The sequence below is a fragment of the Phascolarctos cinereus genome, unplaced genomic scaffold, assembly GCF_003287225.1.
Source record: "Phascolarctos cinereus isolate Bilbo 61053 unplaced genomic scaffold, phaCin_HiC Scaffold_726;HRSCAF=1367, whole genome shotgun sequence".
Taxonomy (NCBI): Eukaryota; Metazoa; Chordata; class Mammalia; order Diprotodontia; family Phascolarctidae; genus Phascolarctos; species Phascolarctos cinereus.
In genome coordinates this window covers 419,620,003-419,640,853 of record NW_027556098.1, presented here as the reverse complement: position 1 = coordinate 419,640,853, position 20,851 = coordinate 419,620,003, and the positions used below count along the sequence as shown (strand labels likewise).

Here is a 20,851-nt window from a genome sequence, read left to right as displayed (position 1 = left end):
TGGGGAGTTGCCTCATTGTAGAGAAGAACAAAGATTTGGCCAAGGTCATACGTCAACTCAAGAGACCCATGTCAGCCCTTTTATTTTGCAGGCAGTGTACAGGCTCAGAGAAATGGGTAGCCAGGCACTGGATCTGGGCTGAGAGGAGGGGAGAGCTCAGCAGTGAGCCCCTGACTCCCACTGCATACTCTGGGCCAGCCCCTGCAGGTAGCCATGGAGGTGGGCAGGTGCCAGGGACAGGGAAACGCTGTCAGAGATGTGCAGGTCCACCTCCTCTTCTAGTGAGGATGCTCCTCCAGCCTGGGCCACCTCATGGAGTGCCCTCAGTGCAGTGGGCACCACCTAGAGAAAGAGAGAGTGGCTAAGAAGGGAGAGTCTCCCTCCCGATTGGAGGAGATGGCTGCTGTGCCAAGGGCTGCAGTCTTCTCCGTGGGTTCATTAGGATTCAACGCTTGAAGCTCCTGGAAAGCCCTCCCTTTGCCCAGTGGTCAGTTAGGCCTGGGCACAGAGCTAGAATTGAAACCCAGGCCCCAAGGCCAGAACCTCCTGTGCTGTCTGGTTTTTGTGGGCACAATGGTCTGAACACTGGTTCGCTCCCTAATTGGCACAGAGGAGGGCAGTTGTCTGATGTCACTTAAGTAACAGAGCCAGGGATTAAAGCTAGATTGCCCAACTCTGGGCCTTCACTGGCCAGTGGCAAGAGGGCCATCCCCTGGAATGTGGGTGTCCACCTCTGGGTCTGTTGGGGCACCTTGACTATGACAAGCTTCTTGGTCCATAGCTGTGAATTGGTGGGCCAAGATTCCCCTAGGCAGAACCAGAGAGTGTACTGGGGTGAGCGGTGACTGCCTTCCAGGAAGGAGATCAGGTCTGAGGGTACATAAAAGAGAAGGAGGATGCTCAAGGCAGGAGCGCTCACCTGGCCTGACCTGCCCAGCCAGCCCAGCCTAGCCCAGCCTCACCATTCACAAACTCTGGAATGTAGCAGACTTGCTGGCCGTCTTTTTCCTTGGTCACTTCCCTCCCTGTGGCCCCAGGGGATGCCTGCTCTCCCAGGGACCAGTAGGCCCCACAGTGGCCCAAGCGCTGGGCCCTGAATTCAGTCTGGGAGTTCCACAGGGCCAGCCCAGCCCCAAGGCTGCCCAGCACCCTGCTGACGTAATATGCCGTCCGCTGGTCAGTGAGGGTACTGCTGGGCTCAGGCAGGGCTAGTGATGTGCCGTCCAGCTCCATCCAGGTCTCGGCCCCAGGTCCTGGCCCTACCAACCTGAGGCCTTTGAGGCAAGACAGGCATTTCTGAAGGACTTGGCGACCCCGGTAGAAGGCTGTCACTTCGTACTCGGTTTCTGAAGACAGATGGATAGATCTGAAGATCCCAGACATCCAAAAGACACCCCACTTCCCTCCCTTGCAGAGCAAGACCTCTTACTTCCAGCTAGCTCGTACTCACGGAAGCCACTGGCAAAAATCGGCATTAAGGGGTTGCAGGACAAGGCTGGTTCTGGTGTCTGGGGAAGCTGCTCCAGGAGAGAGTTGGGGTTGAAGTCTAAGGGATGGAGCAAAAGAGGTGGCTCAGATGGGGATGGACAGTGCATGAGCCCATGGGGGCAGCTGCTATAGCCTACCTCCTTGGAATTGCTGCTGCTGCGTGGACAGCGTCAGGGCCTCCAGGATCTCCTGGATGGTCTCTTCCTGCAAAGGTGGGGGGAACATGGATGTGGTACCGTGGACAGCGTCTGTGTCCCCACCTCTGCCACCGGCACCGCAGGCCAAGCAGGGCCCTCACCTGGTCCCCGTGCTCGGCAGCCCGGCCGGTGTCGCAGCCCTCCCCGTCCTCTGGCAAGAACTCGTAGATCTTGTGCGGGTTCTGAGTGTCCCGACTGTGGTTGCTGACCATGCGCAGGTTCTGCTTGCGGTCTAGGGCTGCCCGAAAATTCCGCTTCCACGCGGCTGGGTCCGGCACATCGATACCAGGCCGATAGCTGCCGCTGGCCTCTGCCCATGCCTGCCAGGCCCAGGCGGGCATGGGACCCGTGGCTAAGTCCAGCTTCCCCCTGCCCCCTGCCCACCTCCCAGAGGGCAGGGCCACGTCCCTCCCACCCCAGGGAAGTCAGGCCAAGCCCCCCACCCCAGTGGGAGGTCAGGCCACGCCCTCGTACAGCGCCAGGGGCCTCGCACCTGGAAGATGCGGAAATCCTCTTGCTGCAGGTCCTGGCGGAGCCCGTGTTTCCACGGGATGGAGAAGCGCTTGTGCTCCGCATCGATCCAGGTCGCGCCCAGCAGCCCCGAGTCCAGCTGCTCCCGCAGCCAGGGCAGGATCCGCGGCTTGGTCTTGTTGGCCATGACCCAGCTGGGCTGCGGGGGCATTCAGGAAGCTGGAGGCTATTGTGGGCGAGAGGCCTGGGGGAGTGTAGCCCTGCCTCAAAGGCGGGGGTGGGGTGGGGGGGGTGGGGCAGGCTTCGGGCCGGGGAGGATGGGGGATTGGTGAGCGAGTCCCAGGAAGTGGAGATGCCTGGGCCCATTCTGTGGATCTGGAAACTGAGGCCATTAGCAGCGCTGCGTACGGCTCCCAGTGTCCTACCGCCTAAAAGCACGCTGACTCGTCCCCACCCCCATCCCCAGTCCTTCCGCGTTACCTATTTCCAGGCAGGGGGACTTAGGCACCAAAGGTTACTCCTTCCTGCTTAGGCCTATGCTCCCAGCTCCATCCCTCCCCCCCAGGAATCAACCCAACCAGCAGGCAGGCCGGGAGAGACGATATGGAAATGATGCCCCGCCCCTGGCCCAGTGCGGCTCCGTACAAGGATTCTGGCAAGTTGAAACTGAAGTTTAAAAAGCATGGGGTTGGGTGCAGGAAGTTCCGAGAGGCTCCGCCCCCCTGGCAGCAAGGTCTCAGGAAACTACGTTTCCCATTGACCTTTGCGCGCCTGGAAGCGCGTTCCTCGAAGCGGGGGGCCCTAGAGCTTGCTTGGGAGTTGTAGTTTTTTGTCCGATACCTCGACGCGGAGAATGCCTCCCACACCCCTTCCTTGCAAGACCTAGGCTTGCCACGTCCGCTGACTTGGCCCGAGACGGGCACTTAGCAGGCCAGGCTCCGCGAGAACCCATTCCAGGTGCCTTCCTGAGCCGGGCCCAGGAGGAAAGGGTGCTAGGGCCGTAATTGGGAGCAGTGCGGTTGGACACTCTTGGCCATCTCCCGACGGCCTTCGGCTCTCTCTCTGCCTTGCTCTGGGTCCCCCACGTTTTTACACCCTTCTGGCTATCTAGCTGCCATCCCGCAGGATCTCTTTCCGGGTCTCCGCTTCCCCAGTCCCCTTCTGTCTCTCCGGGTCTATGTTTCTCCGAGGCTTTGTAGACCGCCACCGCTCCCCCCCCCCCCTTCGTTCCCCTCTGTATTTCTGTGTCTGCCCCCTTTGGAGCCTATCGTTCCCGAGTTCTTCTGATCTCCCCCCAACCCCGCCTCGATTTCGGTTCTCCAGGGCTGAGATGCGCGGCCGAATAACAGCACAACCCACGCAGCCCGGGAATTCGTGCGTGCCGCTGATTGGTATGGGCAGGACCAATGGGTGGGGCTAGTGCCTGAACTGGGCACTCTCCCGGGGTTGATTGGCAAGGGGCGTATCCCGGGCGGAGTCCCGGCTGCCAGAAGGCTTGGAGCACTACCGCCTCCTACTGTCCAGTCGAGACCAATGGGCTGCAGCGTTTTACCGGAGCGCTCCCACCCCGCCGCCTTTGGCTCCTTCAAGCCAATCAGAGGAGCTACTGGGCGATGCGCGGGGGAAGGCATGCGCAGTGCCGCAGGTCAGTGAGCGCATCGACACGGTGGGGCGGGGCGACGGTGAGATGGGGCAATGGGTTGCTCTGCCTGCGCAGGGTCCGCCGAGAAGGTGACGAGGGGCGGCGTTAGCATTACGCATATCCAATGAGAACACTTAACGTAAAGATGGGCGGGTGAGTTGTCCAATCGAGACTGCGGGGGAGGTGGTGCCCACGGCGGGCAGGGGGCGGTGCGTTCGCCAAAAGGAGGCCCCGGGGGAGCCGCGGGCGGGGGGCGAGTTGGGGGGAGAGAAGATGGCGGCGGCAGCCGAGGCCACGAACTGCATCATGGAGGTGAGCAGGGCCGGGTGGCGGCGGTGGTTGCGGCGGCGGCGGCGGCGGCGGCAGCAGCTGTAGTTGGGGGCTTTTTCGAAGGCTGCGGCGATCGGCGTCTGAGGCTACTAGGGGGCAATCTGGGAGGGCGGCGTGGAGGCGGCGACGGCGGTAGAAGGAGATAGGAAGGAAGCTTTGCGGGGTCTCCTCTCCTCCACCCAACGCCGGCCACCTAGCCCGGCATCTCCAAGCACGTTGAGGATCGGAGTGCAGGGGAGGCCTCGCAAGGCGGCTAGGGGCTCAGGGGTGGGTGGGGGGACCACGTGGGGCTCGGGGGGGACCGGGCACCACTTCCGGTCCGAGCGCCACTTCCTTCCCCCCGAGCCCCACGTGGCCCCCGTCGGCGTGACTGGGGGCCTGCGATTGTGGCCCCCGGGATAACAAAGGACTGGAGGGCTTCCCAGAGGAGGGGGCGGTGCCGGGACCCCCGGGAGTCTCGAGGGATGGGCTGAGGGGAGCGGGAATGGAGATGTCCAAGCGCAGACAAGAGCCCGGGGCTCAAGGGGGCGGCGGGGGTCTTGGCTCTGGGAGGAGGGAGCGGGGGCCGGGGGCTGCTCTGGCCCCGGTCCTGCCAGCTCGCAGGGGGGTGGGTGGGCTGTGACCGCGCAGGAACACGCTGAGGTCACGGCCACCAGGACGGGCTATTCCTGGTGCTCGGGCTGCGCAGGCGCTCCCGGAGGGGGGGGCGGCGCCGGCCGGCCGGTGGCTGTCTCGCAGCTGTCTGTGTTAGTCTGCCGAGGGAGGGGGCTGGGATGGAGTAGAGAGAAGGCCCCAGGGAGTCAGCATCGCTGAAGGGCTTTTGCCCGGGTTATCTGCAGCCGCAGCTGGGGCTGGGGGGGACCCCTCTCCCCCTGCCCCTCCCCACTTGTTCCCCAGAGTCCCTGAGCCAGGCCCCCCCCCCCCGGGAGCTAACCGTCTCTCCCTGTTACTCTCTCCTAGAGTTTTGTGGCCACCTTGGCTAATGGGATGAGCCTCCAGCCTCCACTTGAAGAAGTAAATATCCTTTTGTGAGCCTCCCCTCCTCTCCCCAACCCGGGTCCCCCTTTCGTTGTGACCTTGGGGAAAGGCACTTTTCTCCATGCCTCAGTTTCCCCTCTGTAAGCTAAAGGGCTGTGTGGACCAGAAGGTTTTTAAGCACTTTCTCTGGCTCAGCCAAAGTCTACCACGAGGCATATTCTTGCTGTGTAGCCACTGCCCCTCTTTGACCCTGGTCAAGGCCCTTCCCCTTTCTGGGCCATAAACCGAGGCAGTTGGAACATTGGCTCTAATCCCATCTTTTGGCTCAAAAGAATCCTGGGGAGGATTTTCCTCTAGGACGCCAAGGGACTGTGCTGGGTGACAGTTGCATAACTGGTCCACTTGGCGGGCCCCTTAAGAATGAGAAGGAGGCAGCCTTTGTTTCCTTTCTCCCTGGTAACATGAGGGAGATGCATCCCAGCTGAGGGTCCTCCTCCAAACCCTGGCCTCTGGTGGCTGCTCTGCCCCTGGGCCTGGGTTCTCCCCTCTCTGACATAAAAGGCTAGACTTGCAGCCCAACCCAGCATCTAGACTTTGACATCTTAGGAAACAGGTCCAACGTAACCTCGGGCAAACGACTTTGTCCTCCGTTTTCCAGCACCCAGCCTCTCTTTAAAAAGGGGGCGGTTCAGCTGCAACATCTTGAATCGCCCTGATATTGCAGGGTCCTTGGAAGGCTCACTCTCTTGCCTAGAACAGTGTTATGTCTCTTCCTCTCAAAGCCCAGGCAAAATCTTCCTTAACTCTGCCTCCAGCAGCCCCCTTTCCCAAATCTGCACCCCTCCCCCATTCCCCAGACCTTAAGTGTTACCAGTGTTCCCCCCCAACCCCCGGCTGTGGGCTGAGCTAGAGATTGGAGAGGTATCAAGGGGCCTCTGGGGGGAAACTGAGGCAGGGATTTGGGGGGGGGGATGGAGATGGGGAGCCTGGAATGGGAGAGGGAGAGAGTCCCTGGGGCTGAGGAGGGGGTAGCCTTGAGGACTATTTAGGAAAGATGGTGGCATCCCTCCCCCAAAAAGTGACCCCCTTGTCCCTAACCCAGGTGTCCTGTGCACAGCCCGAGAGCAGTGAGAAGCCCAACGCGGAGGACATGACGTCCAAGGATTATTATTTCGACTCCTACGCCCACTTTGGCATCCATGAGGTGAGGGCGGCTCCCCCCTGTGGCAGGCATGTCCTCAGCCCAGGGAACGAGCTGCGCTCTGGTCAGCCTGGAGGCCTCTGGGCACGCAAGCGTCCTGCTCTCTGCTGCTCTCTTGTGGCAGGCTGCCTGCGGGGCCCCGGAGGGTGACGCAGGCAAGCCTGGATCGCAGCCTCTTCTCTCCTCTGCAGGAGATGCTCAAGGACGAGGTGCGGACGCTCACTTACCGCAATTCCATGTTCCACAACCGGCACTTGTTCAAGGACAAGGTGGTGCTGGACGTGGGCTCGGGCACCGGCATCCTCTGCATGTTTGCCGCCAAAGCTGGGGCCCGGAAGGTCATTGGGGTGAGTTGGGGGCTCAGTGGGCTGGGTGGTGCCAGCAGAGGGAGGGGGCAGCCCGGGCGGCCCCTGACCCTGCTGCTGCTTCTTCGCCAGATTGAGTGTTCTAGCATCTCGGACTATGCGGTCAAGATTGTCAAGGCCAACAAGCTTGACCACGGTGAGCAGCTGGGCTCCTGGGGAGGGGCTGGGGGCTTGCAGTGGCTGGCTGCCCCAGGGTGCTGAGCGCTGGCCTTGTCCTGCCCACAGTGGTGACCATCATCAAAGGGAAGGTGGAGGAGGTGGAGCTGCCCGTAGACAAGGTGGACGTGATCATCAGCGAGTGGATGGGCTACTGCCTCTTCTATGAATCCATGCTCAACACTGTCTTACATGCCCGAGACAAGTGGCTGGTGAGGCCCCTTGGACACCCCCGCCCCTTGGGCCCTGCTCCCACCTGCAGACCCTGCTGCCTTCTCACTCTCTGCCCCTTCCTCATCCTTGCAGGCCCCCGATGGGCTCATCTTCCCTGACCGGGCAACACTGTACGTGACGGCCATCGAGGACCGGCAGTACAAAGACTATAAGATTCACTGTGAGTGTGGGGGGATGGGCTAGGTATATGGGTGGAAGGAGGGGGTGGAGTCCCTCTGGGTCAGGGCGGCACGGCTCTTCTGTCCCTCAGGGTGGGAGAACGTCTACGGCTTTGACATGTCCTGCATCAAGGACGTTGCCATCAAGGAGCCTCTCGTGGACGTGGTGGACCCCAAGCAGCTGGTGACTAATGCCTGTTTGATCAAGGTATGACCACGTTCCGGGTCAGGGTTATTGGTTCTGAGCTGAGGTCACTTAATCCAATGGCCTCAAGGGGAAACTGAGGCCCTGAGAAGTTGTCCTGGGTCGGGGGTGTCAGAGCCAGGTGTTCCTTGTTCCGCATTGTCCCCCACGCGGCCTGCCTCCTCTGGGCCCCGGGACAGGCTGAGTGTCTGGAGCTCAGTGTCCCCTCGGGGCCTCCTGGGCTGGGAGCCGTGGGGAAGGCGTGACCACGTGTTGCGTCCCTCCCAGGAGGTGGACATCTACACAGTGCGCGTGGACGACCTGACCTTCACCTCGCCCTTCTGTCTGCAAGTGAAGAGGAATGATTATGTCCACGCCCTGGTCGCCTACTTCAACATCGAGTTCACCCGTTGCCACAAGCGCACGGGCTTCTCCACAAGTGAGCCCTGGCCGAGGGCAGGGGCCCCACGTGAGGGGAGAGGCATTAGGATGGCCTGGCTGCAGTGGGGTGGGATGGGGTGCCACTGAGGTGAGGCCCTGCTCCCCATCACCTGCGTGCTGATGCTTGGGTGGCTTGGGATTGGCATCTCAGTTACAGGCTGCCCCTGTCGGTGACTAGGGAAAGTTTGTTTGGTGGGTGTCCTGACTGTGAGAGGCTTCTGTAAGCAGCTGTAAGCTGTTGACCTTGGATTCCTTGGGACAGTGTGGGAATCCTTTTAAAAGGGAAAGGGGTGGAGTAGAGAACACGCAGAAAGGGGCACCTTGACTGCTAGCCATGGTGGACAAGCCTGTGTCCTTTATGAGGACTGGGTAACTAAGCTGGGCCGGGCTGGGGGTGCTGTGACCTCTCTGAAACTGCTTGGCTCCCTCTTGCCCAGGCCCTGAATCCCCTTATACGCACTGGAAGCAGACGGTCTTCTACATGGAGGATTACCTCACAGTGAAGACAGGCGAGGAGATCTTTGGCACCATTGGCATGCGGCCCAATGCCAAGAACAATGTAAGCATGTAGCAGAGGTCTGAGCCTAAGGCAGCCGAGAGCTGAAGATGTGGTCTGGCACCACGTTGGAGGGGAGGGCATTGGAAGGAAATGACAAATCCTGGGGTCGGGGTCTAGCTCCCGCGGGGTGCTTCAAGCTTCCCATTCTACGAAGGAGCAGCAGGCAGGCGTGGTCAGCAGAACTGTCTGGGCTGCCATGTGCCACAGAGGCCAGGCCCAGGATTGGAATTCGGATCTCTGCGTGAGCCCCCATTTCCTACCTGTGACCCTGTAGGGGGAGCTGGGGGCTGGGGGCTTGGGAGCTCCCTCCTTCCTTCCTCACACTTCACCTTCCCCCCTGCAGCGAGACCTCGACTTCACCATTGACCTGGACTTCAAAGGCCAGCTGTGTGAGCTCTCATGCTCCACTGACTACCGGATGCGCTGAGCTGGCCTCGTGGGCCATTGCTGTGGGCCCCGGCCCCAGCCGGCTCACCCGTTCCGGGCCTCCCCAGGGAGCCAGCCGCCACCCTCGGGGCCCAGAGGGCCAGCTTGATGGTTTGAGGGCCCCCTATAGCCCTTTCCCCTGTCCTCTGTCCTCCACCCCCAAGCCCTGGCTCCCTCCTGTGGGTGAGTGAGGGGCCCAGGGGCGACATCGTGACTGTGTTTTTTCATAACTTATGTTTTTATATGGTTGCATTCATGACAATAAATCGTCAGCTGGGATCTGGGGAGCAGACCTTGGGCTGGGCTGGGCATCAGGGAGGTCTGGGCTGGGTAGGCCAACACCTCCGTCTCCCCTGCACCCTTGGCTCCCACATCTCTGGGGTCCTCCTTACGATTCTTCTTCTGAAACCTCTCTCCCTGCTGGGGGTGGAGCTGCCTGGCCTGTGGCACCTGCTTCCTGAAGGCCCCTTTTCCTTCCTTCCCAGAAGAGGCCTCCAAGTCACCCAGCTCCCCTTGACTCATTGTTTTCTGAAGAAAATAGCCAGGGGTGGGAGTGGAGTGGGATGGGAGGACCTGGGCCGCCTCTGCCTGCCTGGGCTTTGTCTCAGCTTTCCAGGGAAGGAAGGTGCTTGGAGATCCAGCCATCCTCAGACAAAGAGCCTGGGCTTCCAGGAGCCTTGTGCCCCTTCCCCCACACCCCCAAAAAGGGAGCTTATCTACACTCACTTTATCCTTCCCCAGATGTGGCTCAGGGCTTTGTCTACACAAGGGTCCCCATCCTCCCCCACCACCAGCGCCACCATAGAGTCTTGTGAGCTGCATCTCGAGAAAACTTGAGTATTTTCACCTGTGTCAGTCTCTGACCTCATTGGGGTTTTTTGGGCAGAGGTACTTGCCGTTTCCTTCTCTGCCCCATTTTATAGGTGAGGCAATTGAAGCAAACAGGGTGAAGTGACTGACCCAGAGTCGCTAGATGAGGCTGAATTTGAAACTAGCCAGGGCCCTACTGTGCTACCTGGCTGCCCTCCAGAGAACTAGCAGAAGAACTTTGGGAGCCCTGCCAGGCTCTTTGAGGACCCAGATAAACCCTGGTGAACTCATTTCTAGGCTCTAGATCTGTTTCTAAATCTGTGAAGTGGGGGAAGGGTAGGTCAACGTGGCCCTTGTATCTATACCCAAATACCACCTTGGGGAGACTATGATCACAGGCGTCCCCAAATAGGGGGCCCATCCACACCTTCCTCCAGTGCCTGCTGCACTGCTGACCCTCCCTCCCTCCCCTGTAGATGCTTGGGGCACAGTGACTCCTGGCCCTTAGAAGGCCTCTCCAAGCCCTCGGACTCGGCACGGACCAGAACCTCCAAGGCCCGACTCTCTCACCCTTCTCTTCCCCAAGCTGGGGCTGGGTGAGATTCCCGCTGACTCCAAGCTGCGGAAGCGGGCCCGGGGAGGAAGAGAGCCGCAGTTCTAGACGGGGAAGGCAGGGGTCCCACGGCTCCACGGATGTGCCTGCTGGGCACCAGGTCGCTTCCGACATGGACAGCGAGTAAAAGCCTTACTCTGGGTGCCTGGGTCGGTCCCCCCCCCCCCCCCCCCGCGAGGTTGAGGCAGCAGGACCCGGAGAGACGGAGGGCGCACATGCGCGGGGAGTGTACAGGGGTTGGGGGAAGACGCTCCCCCCTGCGCGTGACGTGGGGGGGAAGGGGACTGCCGGACGCAGGCGCAGACAAAAGGGGGTGGGGGGAGAGCCCGGGATTCCACTGGCAGGAGGGGGGGGCTCCCCGCACGTCGGAGATCTCCAAGCGCAGTGAGTAGCGAGGCGATAGCTCCTGGAAAGAGCAGCTGGGGGCCAGGAGCTGGAGGAAGGGATGCCCGTGACCTAGGGGGCGGAAATTGGGGGAGAGGACCCCAAGATGCCGGGCTGTGGCTCGGTGCGGACACCTGGGACCTCTGAGGGCCCGGGGTCCCGGATCTCTAGGGCCTGGTGAGGGTGGGGAAGAGGCTGCACACCGGGGTCTCCATAACTCGGATCCCCGCCCCTCCTCCTCCTCCTTCCCCGGCTCTCAGCAGCCGAAGCCGCGGAGCATGCGCGGTGGACAAGCCGGACTTCTGGACCCTTTCTCTAGCCCCTTCCTAGCTCCGCCCCCTTGGTTTCCTAAAACTGCTAAATAGAGCGTTAACTGGCACCAGAATGGGGTGGGGTCCAAGCCGCCCCTGTCCCATTCCCGAAGCTGCGGGGGATGGGGGTGAGGCGTGGGCACTTGGGGTGCATAACCAGCTGCCTTCTGCGGGCCCCGAACTACATCTCCCGGCAGGCCATGCGATGGTCTGGCTACGATCAGCCCGTTCCATGGTCCCCATGGCTTCATGGGAGTTGTAGTCAAAGTTCCTGGGGGATGGGATGTTCCTGGGTCTGAGGAAGGGTGGGCGGGGGAGCGGGGTGCGGGGGGCGAGGGTCAATGCGTGGTCCCCTTTCCTGGGCCCCAGGGCACCATGGCTGAAGCCCGCCAGGCAGCGACCTTCCGCCTAGACCTGGGCCAGGGGACTCCCGGGCGGAGGTGGTGGAATCCAGCCTTGAAAGAGGTCGGCAGCGCCGGGCTGCGCTCCTGGAGGCGGAGCCTGGCCCAGTGCAAGGTAAGGGAAGGAGGGTGGGGCGCTGCCAGCTCTCTTGCGCACCCCCTCATCACCTGCTCAGTCCAGCGTCAGAGCACACCCCAGCATCATCCTGCCCTTCTTCCAGGGCCTGCCTGCCAGGATCTTTATGGGGTTTTGGTTGCTTGGATTCTAGCCCCGAGTGGCTCCGTGCCCCCAAGTCCCTGCTCAGGGCTTCTGAGCTCATCCCCCTGCTCCTAGAGGCCCTCGGGGCCTTCTTGCGGGTCCCCAGGATCCCATTCTGGGTTTACTGAACCCACTTTTGCAATCCCCAAGTCACTTCCAGCACCCCCCTCATACCCAGTTTTGAGACCTCCAAGCATGTATGTGGGAGCCGGCCCATGGCTTCTGTCCTGGTAGGATGACATCTTATCCGGAGCTTGCCCGGCTGGCTTGGCCAGCGGCCTCTTCCTCTTCGCTGCCATCCAGGGCTCACGATTCATGCAGCTGGACCCATCTTTGGGGCTGGTGGACTGGATCAAGGCCAGCCTCCCAGACTGGTGAGGCTCCCCAGCGTGCAGGGCCAGCCAGGCCCAAGTTTCCCTCCTGCCTGCCCCTAGTTTCTCTGGTAACTCTAGGCACCAGCCTGCCCCTTGGTGGTTCAGGGCAGGGCCCAGGCAGGGGTGGGGGTTGGGGGGGGAGTGCAGTGTGACGTGTAGACTTCTAAGCTCAGAATCCCGGCCATTGAGTCTGTTGGCCCAGGGGCTGAGCCCCAGCCTGGTCCCCTCTCCTCAGGGGTGTGCGCTGGCTCCCAGGCTTCCAAGGGGCTGTGGCGGCCACCATCTTCGCCGGGGGCCTCTGGACGGCCCTGCTGCTGACCCTGCATGTGGTACTGCGGCTCCTCCTACGCTACCAGGGCTGGCTGAGTGAGCCTCGGGGGACCCTGTCCTTGCCCACACGCTCCTGGCTGGTATGAGGAGCCTTGGGGCCCGGCTTTCCAGCCCTTGCGACCCCAGTTGGTCTCTGCTTTGTCTTGGGGGTGGGGGGGACCTGAAAGAAGGGGGAAAGGATCTGGGTCAGGGCCCGGTGCTTCCTGCCTCCTCCAGGCCCTGGTCAGGATCTTCTCCGGCCGCCGCCCGACACTCTACACATACCAACGCTCCCTGCCCCACCTACCCCTGCCCTCTACAGTGGGCACAGTGGCCAAGGTGGGCATAGCTGAGCTGGGATCCATCGCTGATACCCAAGAATCAGGGACTGTAGGAGTTAGGGGTGTGGGAACCCAGGGAGTCAGAGTTATGGGGACCCAGGAGTGTGGGAACCCAGGGATTCAGAGTTATGGGGACCCAGGGGTGCGTGGACTTGGGGACCCTGAGAGTCAAAAGTATGGGGACCCAGGGAGTCAGAGTTATGTGGACCCAGGGATGTGGGGACTTGGGGACCCTGAGAGTGAAAAGTATGGGGGCCCAGGGAGTCGGAGTTATGTGGACCCAGGGATGTGGGGACTTGGGGACCCTGAGAGTGAAAAGTATGGGGGCCCAGGGAGTCGGAGTTATGTGGACCCAGGGATGTGGGGACTTGGGGATTCTGAGAGTGAAAAGTATGGGGGCCCAGGGAGTCGGAGTTATGTGGACCCAGGGATGTGGGGACTTGGGGATTCTGAGAGTCAAAAGTATGGGGACCCAGGGAGCCAGAGTTATGGGGACCCAGGGTTCTAGGCTCAAAGGCTTGGGGACTCAGGAAATCAGGGACCCAAAGGATTAAGATCTTAGGGCCTCAGAGGCAGATGGCCACGGCGGGATACGTACCGTGTGCCCCCAGTACTTGGAGTCTGTGCGACCACTGCTGTCGGATGAGGATTTCCAGGCCCTGAGCAGCCAGGCCCAGGTGTTCCTCCACACAGAGGCCCCCCGGCTACAATCTCTTCTGGGCCTCAAGGCCTGGTGGGCCGCCAACTATGTGAGTGCCCTGTCTCCACAGCCCGGCGTGTCCCAACGTGGCACGAGGGGCTTGGCCACAGTCTGATCCAGCTCCCCTTCCCCAGGTGAGTGACTGGTGGGGAGAGTACGTCTACTTGCGGTCCCGAAGCCCCCTGCTGGGCAACAGCAACTTCTATATCTTGGTGAGTCCCCGGCACCCCTATCCCTGGCCAAATGGCCTGTGACCAAGCCCGGTTCTGTTTCTTGCGGCCAGTTTGCAAGCATCTTTTAAGGGGTTACTGCACACTAGCTTCTGGGGATACAAAAGGCACAAACAGGGGCTCTGCCCTCAAGGAGCTTCCATTCTGACGGGGAAGAGAAGGTTGAAGGGGCTGCATGTGTACAGTTCTAGACAGGCGGTCAGCTCAGAGGGAGGCGAGGGGGCCTGGGAACAGCCAGTGCACGGGTGTGCCTGCTGTAGCCTGCCCGTCTTCCCCACAGGACTTTCTGTCCGTGGCCCCCACTCCTCTTCAGGCTGCTAGAGCGGGGAACGCTGTGTACGCCATGATGAGATTCCGGGAGCAGCTTGGTCGCGGGGAGATCGAGCCCGTAAGAGGCTGGGCGGGGGCCTGACCCAGACCAGGGGTGACTCGGGAGCTGGGCCCTGGTTCATGCGGTTTCCTGCCTCCCCCGGTCCAGGCAACGCTGCTGGGGATGCGCCCGCTGTGCTCAGCCCAGTACCGACAGATGTTCAACACCACTCGGATCCCTGGCGTCTCCGGTGGTGAGAGATCCTGTGACCTGTGACCCCTGCCCTCCCCACAAGAGGCCCTGGTGACCTCGGAACGCCCTAGAGAAACGGATAGAGTGCTGGATTTGGAGTCAGGATGCCCTGGGTTCAAATCCTGCCTCTGCCATTTATGAGTACATATTGGGCGGCCGCTGGGTGCCCGGGCCTTGTGCTTGGGGCTGTGGGGACAAAGCCAGGCTGCTTTTCTAGGGGTCTCTGTAATGTCAGTGACAAGAAATGCCAGGGCCCCAGCAGATCACATGAGGGAATGCCAGTAAAAAACCCTCTATGACCTGTGTAAGGCCCTGTTTGGTCACTGATTTTCCCAAGACCCTGACATCATGTTGGCGCCTCCCCAGACCGGCTGTATCACGTCAGGGATGGCTGCAGCCGCCACGTGGTTGTCCTGCACCGGGGCCGCTTCTTCCGCCTGGGGACCCATGGGGGGCTAGGGGGCCACCTGCTGAGCCCCCGAGTGCTGGAGCAGCAGCTTCAGTACATACTGGATGACTCAGCCCCAGCCCAGCCCACAGAGGAGCACCTGGCTGCCCTGACGGCTGCCCCCAGGTTAGTGGGGCTCCTGGAGGGCCAAGGGCCACGGGGCTCAGGGGGTTCGGCGCCCCCTGACCCCAGCCCTGGCCCTGACAGGGCCCTATGGGCTCAGGCTCGGGCCTCCCTGCAGGCAGGGGACAGGAGCTCCAAGGCCCCATTGGAGGTGGTGGAAGGCGCTGCTTTCTTCGTATGCCTAGAGGAGACCCCGGGCCCCTCGCGTACGTCCCCTGAGCTGGATGAACGAGCACAGTCCGTGCTGGTGGGAACCGGCCACAGCAGGTGAGCCCTGCGTCCCAACCCCTGTCCAGGCCTGGGCCCCTTCCCTTCACCCTCACCCCTACCTCCCAGGCTTGGATCCACCCCCCCATCCCAGTCCGCAGAGCCCTTCCCCGATGCCCCAGGTCTCCTGCCCTCTCCCCTCCCAGACCCTCAGGGCCTCCTCCTCCCGTCCCTCTCCCCCTCCTCCACCCCAGCCTCAGCAGACACCTCTCTGTCAGGCCACTGCTGCTGCTGCCCCCACAGGTGGTTGGACAAGTCTCTGAATCTCGTGGTCTTTGCCAGTGGACACATGGGGCTGAACGTGGAGCACTCCTGGGCCGACACGCCTGTCCCTTCGCACATGTGGGAGGCACGGCTGCTGTGCCCGAGGCACCCCCGAGACCCCTGAGAGGCTCCCTGGAGATTGATGCCTCCCCCGCCAGAGATGGCCAGCCTCTGCAGGGGCCAGTCCCCGAGGGAAGCCCGGGGGTGAGGGGCCGGGGTCCCAGGGAATGGTGGCCTAAGGTGGGGTCCTGATGAGCCTCTCGCTTCCTCCCCCAGGCTATCCTGGCCGCTGAGTGCTTTGAGCTTGGCTACGCAGCTGATGGGCATTGCAGAGGGACTCCCAACCCCACAGTGGGACCACCGGAGCGGCTCCTGTGGATGCTGCCTGAGGAGGTGAGGGCTTGGCCAGTCAGCTGCAGCTGTGTGGGTCTGCGTCTCCCGCGTGGCTTTGGCCCCCCTCATGGTGGTCCCTGTCCTGGGCAGGTGGCCGCCTCCATCCCCCTGGCTCTGCGGGAGGCCCAGGCCTTGGCTAGAGACACCGACTGCCACATTCTCCCATTCACCCACTTTGGGAGAGGTTTCACCCGGCGCTGCCGTATCCCGGGAAGCAGCTTTGTGCAGCTGGCCTTGCAGCTGGCCAGATTTCGGGTCAGTACGCCAGGGAGAATGGGGAATGGGTTGGAGGGGACCGTGTGTGCATCTGCTAGTCTGCCATGGATGGTCACTGTGGGAACAGAGAGGGAAATGTAGACTAGTGGGGGCCATAAGGAGGTACATGTGGGCTGGCCAGTATCAACAGAGATGACGATCTGGCGGGAGAGGCAGGCAGTGTGTACCAGGAGGGTGACCTAGCTGGGCAGGCGGGCTGTGTATACCAAGAGGGTGATCTAGCTGGGGAGGCAGGCATTGTGGACCAGGAGGGTGATCTAGCTGGAGAGGAAGGCTGTGTAGACCAGGAGGACTATGTAATTGGGAAGGTAGGCATTGTAGACCAGGAGGGTGATCTAGCTGGGGAGGCAGGCAGTGTGGGCCAGGAGGGTATGGATGGGCTGGGCATCTGTGCCAGGGCCAACACCTCCCCTTGTTCCTGGACCACCAGGACCAAGGCAGCTTCTGTCTGACCTATGAGGCGTGTGTGACGAGATCATTTCACGAGGGCCGCACGGAGACCGTCCGGCCCTGCACAGTGGAAGCCTGTGCCTTTGTCAGAGCCATGGAGGACCCAAGGCTGACGGTAGGTGGCCTTCCTGTGCCTGCCCCCAGCGCTGTCCCCAGAGCCTGGGGGATGATGACTTCTGGTTGACCTCCCCCCCAGGATGCCCAGCGCCTAGCCCTCTTCCAAGTGGCAGCAGAGAAGCACTGGGCACTGTGTCGGGCGGCCCTGACCGGTGAGGGCGTCGATCGGCACCTATTCTGCCTGTATCTCGTCTCTCAGCTCCTCCGTCTCCCATCCCCGTTCTTGACCCAGGTCAGTGACCCCTGTCCTGGAGAAGAAGGAGGCACCTTGGGGAATGGGGAAAGACTTAGGGTCCCCTGGCCCACACCCTCCTTCCAAACCTTCCTTTCTAGGTTCGGGCCGAGCGATGGAAACTCTCCACCAGCCAGAGCGCAACGCACCAGCCGCAACTGTTTGATCCAGCCAGTCACCCAGATTATGTTTGCTGTGGGGGCGGCTTTGGGCCTGTGAGTGGTGCACAGGGGGACAGTCCCTGGATGCCCAAGGGGGGCAGAGGGGGGCCGGTGGTGGGCCTGCGGGGGGGTTCTGGGGGGGGACAGGCCCTGGATGCCCAGAGTGGGCAGAGGGGCAGTGGTGGGCCTGTCAGGGGCTCCCGGGAGGAGTGGGCCAGGGGTTGGGCAGTGGGGAGTACTGTGGCACTGGGGACTTTTCTCCTGCACCGGCCCCAGGCGGATGACGATGGCTACGGCGTCTCTTATGTCTTCATGGGGGAGAGCATGGTCACCTTCCACATCTCCTGCAGAGTCTCCAGCCCTGACACGGTTAGAGCCCGTGTCCTTCCCAGGCCTTGCAGGGGTTAGGAGGTGTCCAGCCTCCAGGCCCCTGGCCTTCCCTGCCCCCGCTCTCCCTCTTTGAGGATCTTCTGGAGCTTGCAGGGACCCTGGGGATCAAAGAGTGCAGTTATTTTGCAAATGAGGAAACTGAGGCCCAGAGAGCTTCAGTAGGCCCACCTGAGGTCCCATGAGTAGTAAGTGGCAGTGCCAGGGTTTTAACTCACTACCCCTGTGACATTTCATGCCAGGAGTCCTACACTCGGGCTTTCTGCCCTCCGCCCCTGGAGTGCCCTCAGACTTGTCCCTTTGGGAGCCCAGGCCTCTGTGTCCTTTCTTCGCAGGATTCCCGGCGGTTTGGGCAGCATATTCAGGATGCCATGCTGGATGTGGCCACACTCTTTGGCCTAGGTGCTGGGCCCAGCACAAGGGCCCGGCCAGGTGAGGCAGCCAGGGAGGCCTCCCGAGGGCCTGAGCCCCAGCAGGCACCCTCAGCTCCCCGTGATCTGGAATACTGAGGGAGCAGCTGCTCTTCACTGTGGGGGCCGGACAGACGGGCTCCTGGCAGGCCCCGGAGACGACTGAGAAGCAAAGCTGGCATCATGGCGTCTGGAATGGTGGGGGCCACAATCATGAGCTGAGCCCAGCCTTACCTGCCATCTGCTCATTGTCATCTGGTCCTGGTCCAGCTTCTTCTTCATCCTTAACTGATCTCAGCCCATCCTCTTCCCATGTCGTCATCCCTAATGTGAACTCTGATTCTTCTGATCGGCCCCCATTCTGATTGGCCCCCATCCCACCACCAGCCACAGCCCATCCACAGGCTGGAGTCAGCCACCACTTGACACTGTTCCGTAGGTGAGGGAACCCCAACCTTACTCCATTCTATAGGCTGGGATCAACTCCAACCTTACTCCATGCATGGGCTAAGGTCAACCTCAATTTTACCCCATTTTATAGGTTAAGGTCAACCTCAGTCTGACCCCATTCCATAGGAGAGAGTCAGCCTCAACCTTACTCCATTCTATAGACTAAGGTCAACCTCATCCTTATCCCATTCGATAGGCTGGGGTCATCTCCAACCTTATTCCATGCATAGGCTAAGGTCAACTCTAACCTTACCTCATTCCATACCAATGCTGACTCCATACCATAGGTTAAGGTCAATCTCAGTCTTACCCCATTCCATAAATTAAGGTCGACTTCAACCGTACCCCATTCCACAGGCTAAACCTCGCCCCAACCTTACCCTATTCCATAGGATAAACCCAGCCTCAACTCCAGCCGATCCATAGGCTAAGCTCAGCTCCAGCGATAGCCTTGAATGTAATCTGATCTCAGCCCAATCACAGGCCTTTCTCCATTCCAAGCACTCCTGAGCCCAGGCCAGAGTCTTCAACAACACCCCAACTTCAAGTCTGTGTCAGCCCATTCTAAATGCCTACCTTCACCCTTCGCTCACCATCAGCCCCAATGTCATCTGAAGCTGAGCCCCAAACTCATTCCAGTGTCTGCTCGGAGTCAAATTAAGTTCATCTCAGCCTACCTAGGGGCCAACCTCAGCCCTAACTGCATCAGAACATCCAGTTACCTACAGCCCAGCTTCAACCCAACCCTTAACTGAATTTGCCTAAGGAAGCCACTGTTAAGCACCCACTGTGTGCCAGGCAGTGTGTTTGAAGCTGGGAAAATGGAGACCACAATGAAATAGTCCCTGCCCTCAAGGAGCTGACATTTTACTGAGTGGAAATAGACAGAAGAAGTAAATACGAAGGGTTTTTGTTGTCTTGGGGTGGGTTGGGAGTGTTGACAACTGGAAAGGTCTGTTGTAGGAGGAGAGATTTGACTGAATCTTGAATGGAGCTGAGGGTTTCAAGACGTGGAGGACATTTTACACGTGGTGGATGCTTGTCAAAGGAATGGAGGTGTGGATCAGTGGTTAGACCTCCAGACGTGGAGTCAAGAAGACCTCAGCTCCAATCCTGGCCCACAGTAGCTGTGTGACCCTGGCCAGGTCACTTCACTTCTGTCTGCCTCAGTTTAATTACCTGTAAAATGGGAGTCATAATAGCACCTGTCTCCCAGGTTTGTTGGGAAGGTCTAATGAGATCTTTGTAATGTGCTTTGCTAACCTTAAAGAGCAGTATAGATAAATTCTAGCTGTTGTTCGATGAATAACCAACAGGCCAGTTTGGCCAGAATTAGAATGGATGATGTGAGAGGTGATGGGAAGCTGGTCAGTAAAGAAAGACTTGGGTCAGATTGTGAGAGGTTTGAAGGGCATACAGGAAGGGGCAGTGAGGCGGTGCAGAGGATAGAGCGGGTGAGAAATGGGGAGTCCTCTTTTATGTTTAATGGCTAATTATTGTATTAGTACCAAGGTTTTTCCCCTTTTCTCCTTCCTCATCCAGAAACCAACCAGTGGGGAAATCCGACAGTGAAAGAAATTCCAGGTTTGGGGTAATGGGTATATTCCTGCTCATTGCCTTTGCCCAGACAGGTCTGGGGAAAGGTTGATTCTCCCTGTTATCGAGACAAGTGATGTGGAAATTGAAAAGCATACAGGAAAGCTTGTATTTATTAGGGAGCCAATTTATGAGGGAGCTGAAGTAGTAAAACTGTATGCATACTTGAACTCAGGGCTTCTAGCAGTCTATCCACTGTGTGCCCTAGCTCCCCCTACTTGCCTCAGTGACTGAGGATGAAAGCTTTTGGAAATTGTTGCCTGCAGAGAGAAGTAGCCCAGAATGTTTTCCTTTTTAAAATAAATTTGTATTGATAGCTTTTGTTTTTATATCATCCACATTTCTGTCAGTATCTTCCCCCTCCCAACTCCCTAAGAGTCATTTTCTATCACCAAGAAAAAGTAAGAAGAGGAAGAAATCAGCAAAAACGGATCAATACATTGAAAAAGTCCCCAAATATGTGAAGTATACACAGCCTTGAACCTACCACCTCTGCAAAGAAGTGAAGTGAGAAGGTCCAGAATATGTTTTGACTTGTGGCACCACCTATGGGATTACTTCCCTAATGCCTTCTCATATTGGTTGGCCAGGTTCCCAAGGGGTGGCAGAGAGTGCTGTTAGGGTTCTAGAGGTAATCCTGAGGGGATGGATTTCTAGTACTGTCACTCACGAGCCCCCATCGGTGTGATCCCAGTTGACAGCTCTTGGTTAGCTTTTAGGAGAGGCATTTACTAAATGAATATTACAAGAACATTTGGTACAAATATTTCTCCCAAATCCTGGGTCGTAGTCTCCCACAAGTACACACAATACATGGGAAGAGTGGACTCATGCTCAGAAGACAATGGTGATGAGGAAAACACACAATTGTGGTAACCTGATAACTCCTGTGGGAGAGGTTTCTATCCCTGAACCCAGGCACCCAGATGCCTGATAGGCTTAAGGCTGAAATTTCCTAACCTGCTTAAAGCTTCCAAGGCAGAGCATGCTTAGCTTGTTTTATAAGCTAATCAGAGTTTATTTCTAATCAAATCAAGAGGTTCCTAATTCATAAAGTAGGTTCATTTACCATGTGCCAAGCACCGGCTAAGCCCTGGGCATACAAAAGTAAGCAAAAGACAGTCCCTGCCCTCAAGGAGCTTGTAGTCTAAAG

General features: G+C 59.6%; 3 protein-coding genes across 16 annotated transcripts; 2 read left to right on the top strand and 1 right to left on the bottom strand.

Moving 5' to 3' along the window:
* Window positions 1-52: 52 nt before the first annotated feature.
* On the bottom strand, window positions 53-2,903 carry IRF3 (interferon regulatory factor 3). 2 transcript variants are annotated; one of them, XM_021003645.2, is made up of 8 exons: window positions 2,637-2,903; window positions 2,179-2,382; window positions 1,787-2,005; window positions 1,626-1,692; window positions 1,451-1,546; window positions 963-1,346; window positions 752-870; window positions 53-342 (listed from the first exon to the last, which is right to left on the bottom strand). In XM_021003645.2, the coding sequence occupies exons 2-8, from the start codon at window positions 2,365-2,367 to the stop codon at window positions 157-159; spliced, it is 1,260 nt and encodes a 419-aa protein (XP_020859304.1). In that variant the 5' UTR covers window positions 2,368-2,382; window positions 2,637-2,903; the 3' UTR covers window positions 53-156. The 2 variants fall into 2 exon arrangements, with proteins under 2 accessions (XP_020859304.1, XP_020859305.1); XM_021003646.2 differs by having other exon boundaries at window positions 2,179-2,355; window positions 2,637-2,884.
* Window positions 2,904-4,011: 1,108 nt separating this feature from the next.
* Window positions 4,012-9,109, top strand: PRMT1 (protein arginine methyltransferase 1). 3 transcript variants are annotated; one of them, XM_021003647.2, is made up of 11 exons: window positions 4,024-4,110; window positions 5,089-5,142; window positions 6,209-6,310; window positions 6,499-6,654; window positions 6,745-6,808; window positions 6,898-7,040; window positions 7,135-7,222; window positions 7,313-7,428; window positions 7,693-7,843; window positions 8,283-8,404; window positions 8,748-9,109. In XM_021003647.2, the coding sequence occupies exons 1-11, from the start codon at window positions 4,072-4,074 to the stop codon at window positions 8,829-8,831; spliced, it is 1,119 nt and encodes a 372-aa protein (XP_020859306.1). In that variant the 5' UTR covers window positions 4,024-4,071; the 3' UTR covers window positions 8,832-9,109. The 3 variants fall into 3 exon arrangements, with proteins under 3 accessions (XP_020859307.1, XP_020859306.1, XP_020859308.1); XM_021003648.2 differs by lacking the exon at window positions 5,089-5,142 and having other exon boundaries at window positions 4,012-4,110; XM_021003649.1 differs by lacking the exons at window positions 4,024-4,110; window positions 5,089-5,142 and adding an exon at window positions 5,925-6,027.
* Window positions 9,110-10,535: 1,426 nt separating this feature from the next.
* On the top strand, window positions 10,536-20,014 carry CPT1C (carnitine palmitoyltransferase 1C). 11 transcript variants are annotated; one of them, XM_078145981.1, is made up of 19 exons: window positions 10,536-10,637; window positions 11,318-11,464; window positions 11,843-11,982; window positions 12,218-12,392; window positions 12,529-12,630; window positions 13,244-13,381; window positions 13,467-13,544; window positions 13,843-13,950; window positions 14,041-14,125; window positions 14,491-14,698; window positions 14,780-14,962; window positions 15,206-15,311; window positions 15,503-15,619; window positions 15,710-15,874; window positions 16,326-16,460; window positions 16,542-16,694; window positions 16,796-16,909; window positions 17,132-17,224; window positions 17,485-20,014. In XM_078145981.1, the coding sequence occupies exons 2-19, from the start codon at window positions 11,324-11,326 to the stop codon at window positions 17,749-17,751; spliced, it is 2,508 nt and encodes an 835-aa protein (XP_078002107.1). In that variant the 5' UTR covers window positions 10,536-10,637; window positions 11,318-11,323; the 3' UTR covers window positions 17,752-20,014. The 11 variants fall into 11 exon arrangements, 10 of the variants coding, with proteins under 10 accessions (XP_078002107.1, XP_078002105.1, XP_078002110.1 ...); XR_013482651.1 differs by having other exon boundaries at window positions 10,567-11,464; window positions 17,485-18,091; window positions 18,495-20,014; XM_078145979.1 differs by having other exon boundaries at window positions 10,566-11,464; window positions 15,245-15,311.
* The last annotated feature ends 837 nt before the right edge of the window (window positions 20,015-20,851 follow it).

Bases quoted from the DNA above. Each gene is read 5' to 3' on its own strand.
- IRF3 (XM_021003645.2), bottom strand. From the start codon at position 2,367: ATGCCCCCGCAGCCCAGCTGGGTCATGGCCAACAAGACCAAGCCGCGG. The intron at 1,693-1,786 runs GTGAGGGCCCTG...CCACCTTTGCAG, and splicing joins CTGCCGAGCACGGGGACCAG to GAAGAGACCATCCAGGAGAT. The intron at 343-751 runs GTGCCCCAACAG...CTCTTTCTCTAG, and splicing joins AGAAGCTTGTCATAGTCAAG to GTGGTGCCCACTGCACTGAG.
- PRMT1 (XM_021003647.2), top strand. From the start codon at position 4,072: ATGGCGGCGGCAGCCGAGGCCACGAACTGCATCATGGAG. The intron at 6,655-6,744 runs GTGAGTTGGGGG...CTTCTTCGCCAG, and splicing joins GGGCCCGGAAGGTCATTGGG to ATTGAGTGTTCTAGCATCTC. The intron at 7,223-7,312 runs GTGAGTGTGGGG...TCTGTCCCTCAG, and splicing joins CAAAGACTATAAGATTCACT to GGTGGGAGAACGTCTACGGC.
- CPT1C (XM_078145978.1), top strand. From the start codon at position 11,198: ATGGGAGTTGTAGTCAAAGTTCCTGGGGGATGGGATGTTCCTGGGTCT. The intron at 15,875-16,325 runs GTCAGTACGCCA...CTGGACCACCAG, and splicing joins TGCAGCTGGCCAGATTTCGG to GACCAAGGCAGCTTCTGTCT. The intron at 16,461-16,541 runs GTAGGTGGCCTT...CCTCCCCCCCAG, and splicing joins TGGAGGACCCAAGGCTGACG to GATGCCCAGCGCCTAGCCCT.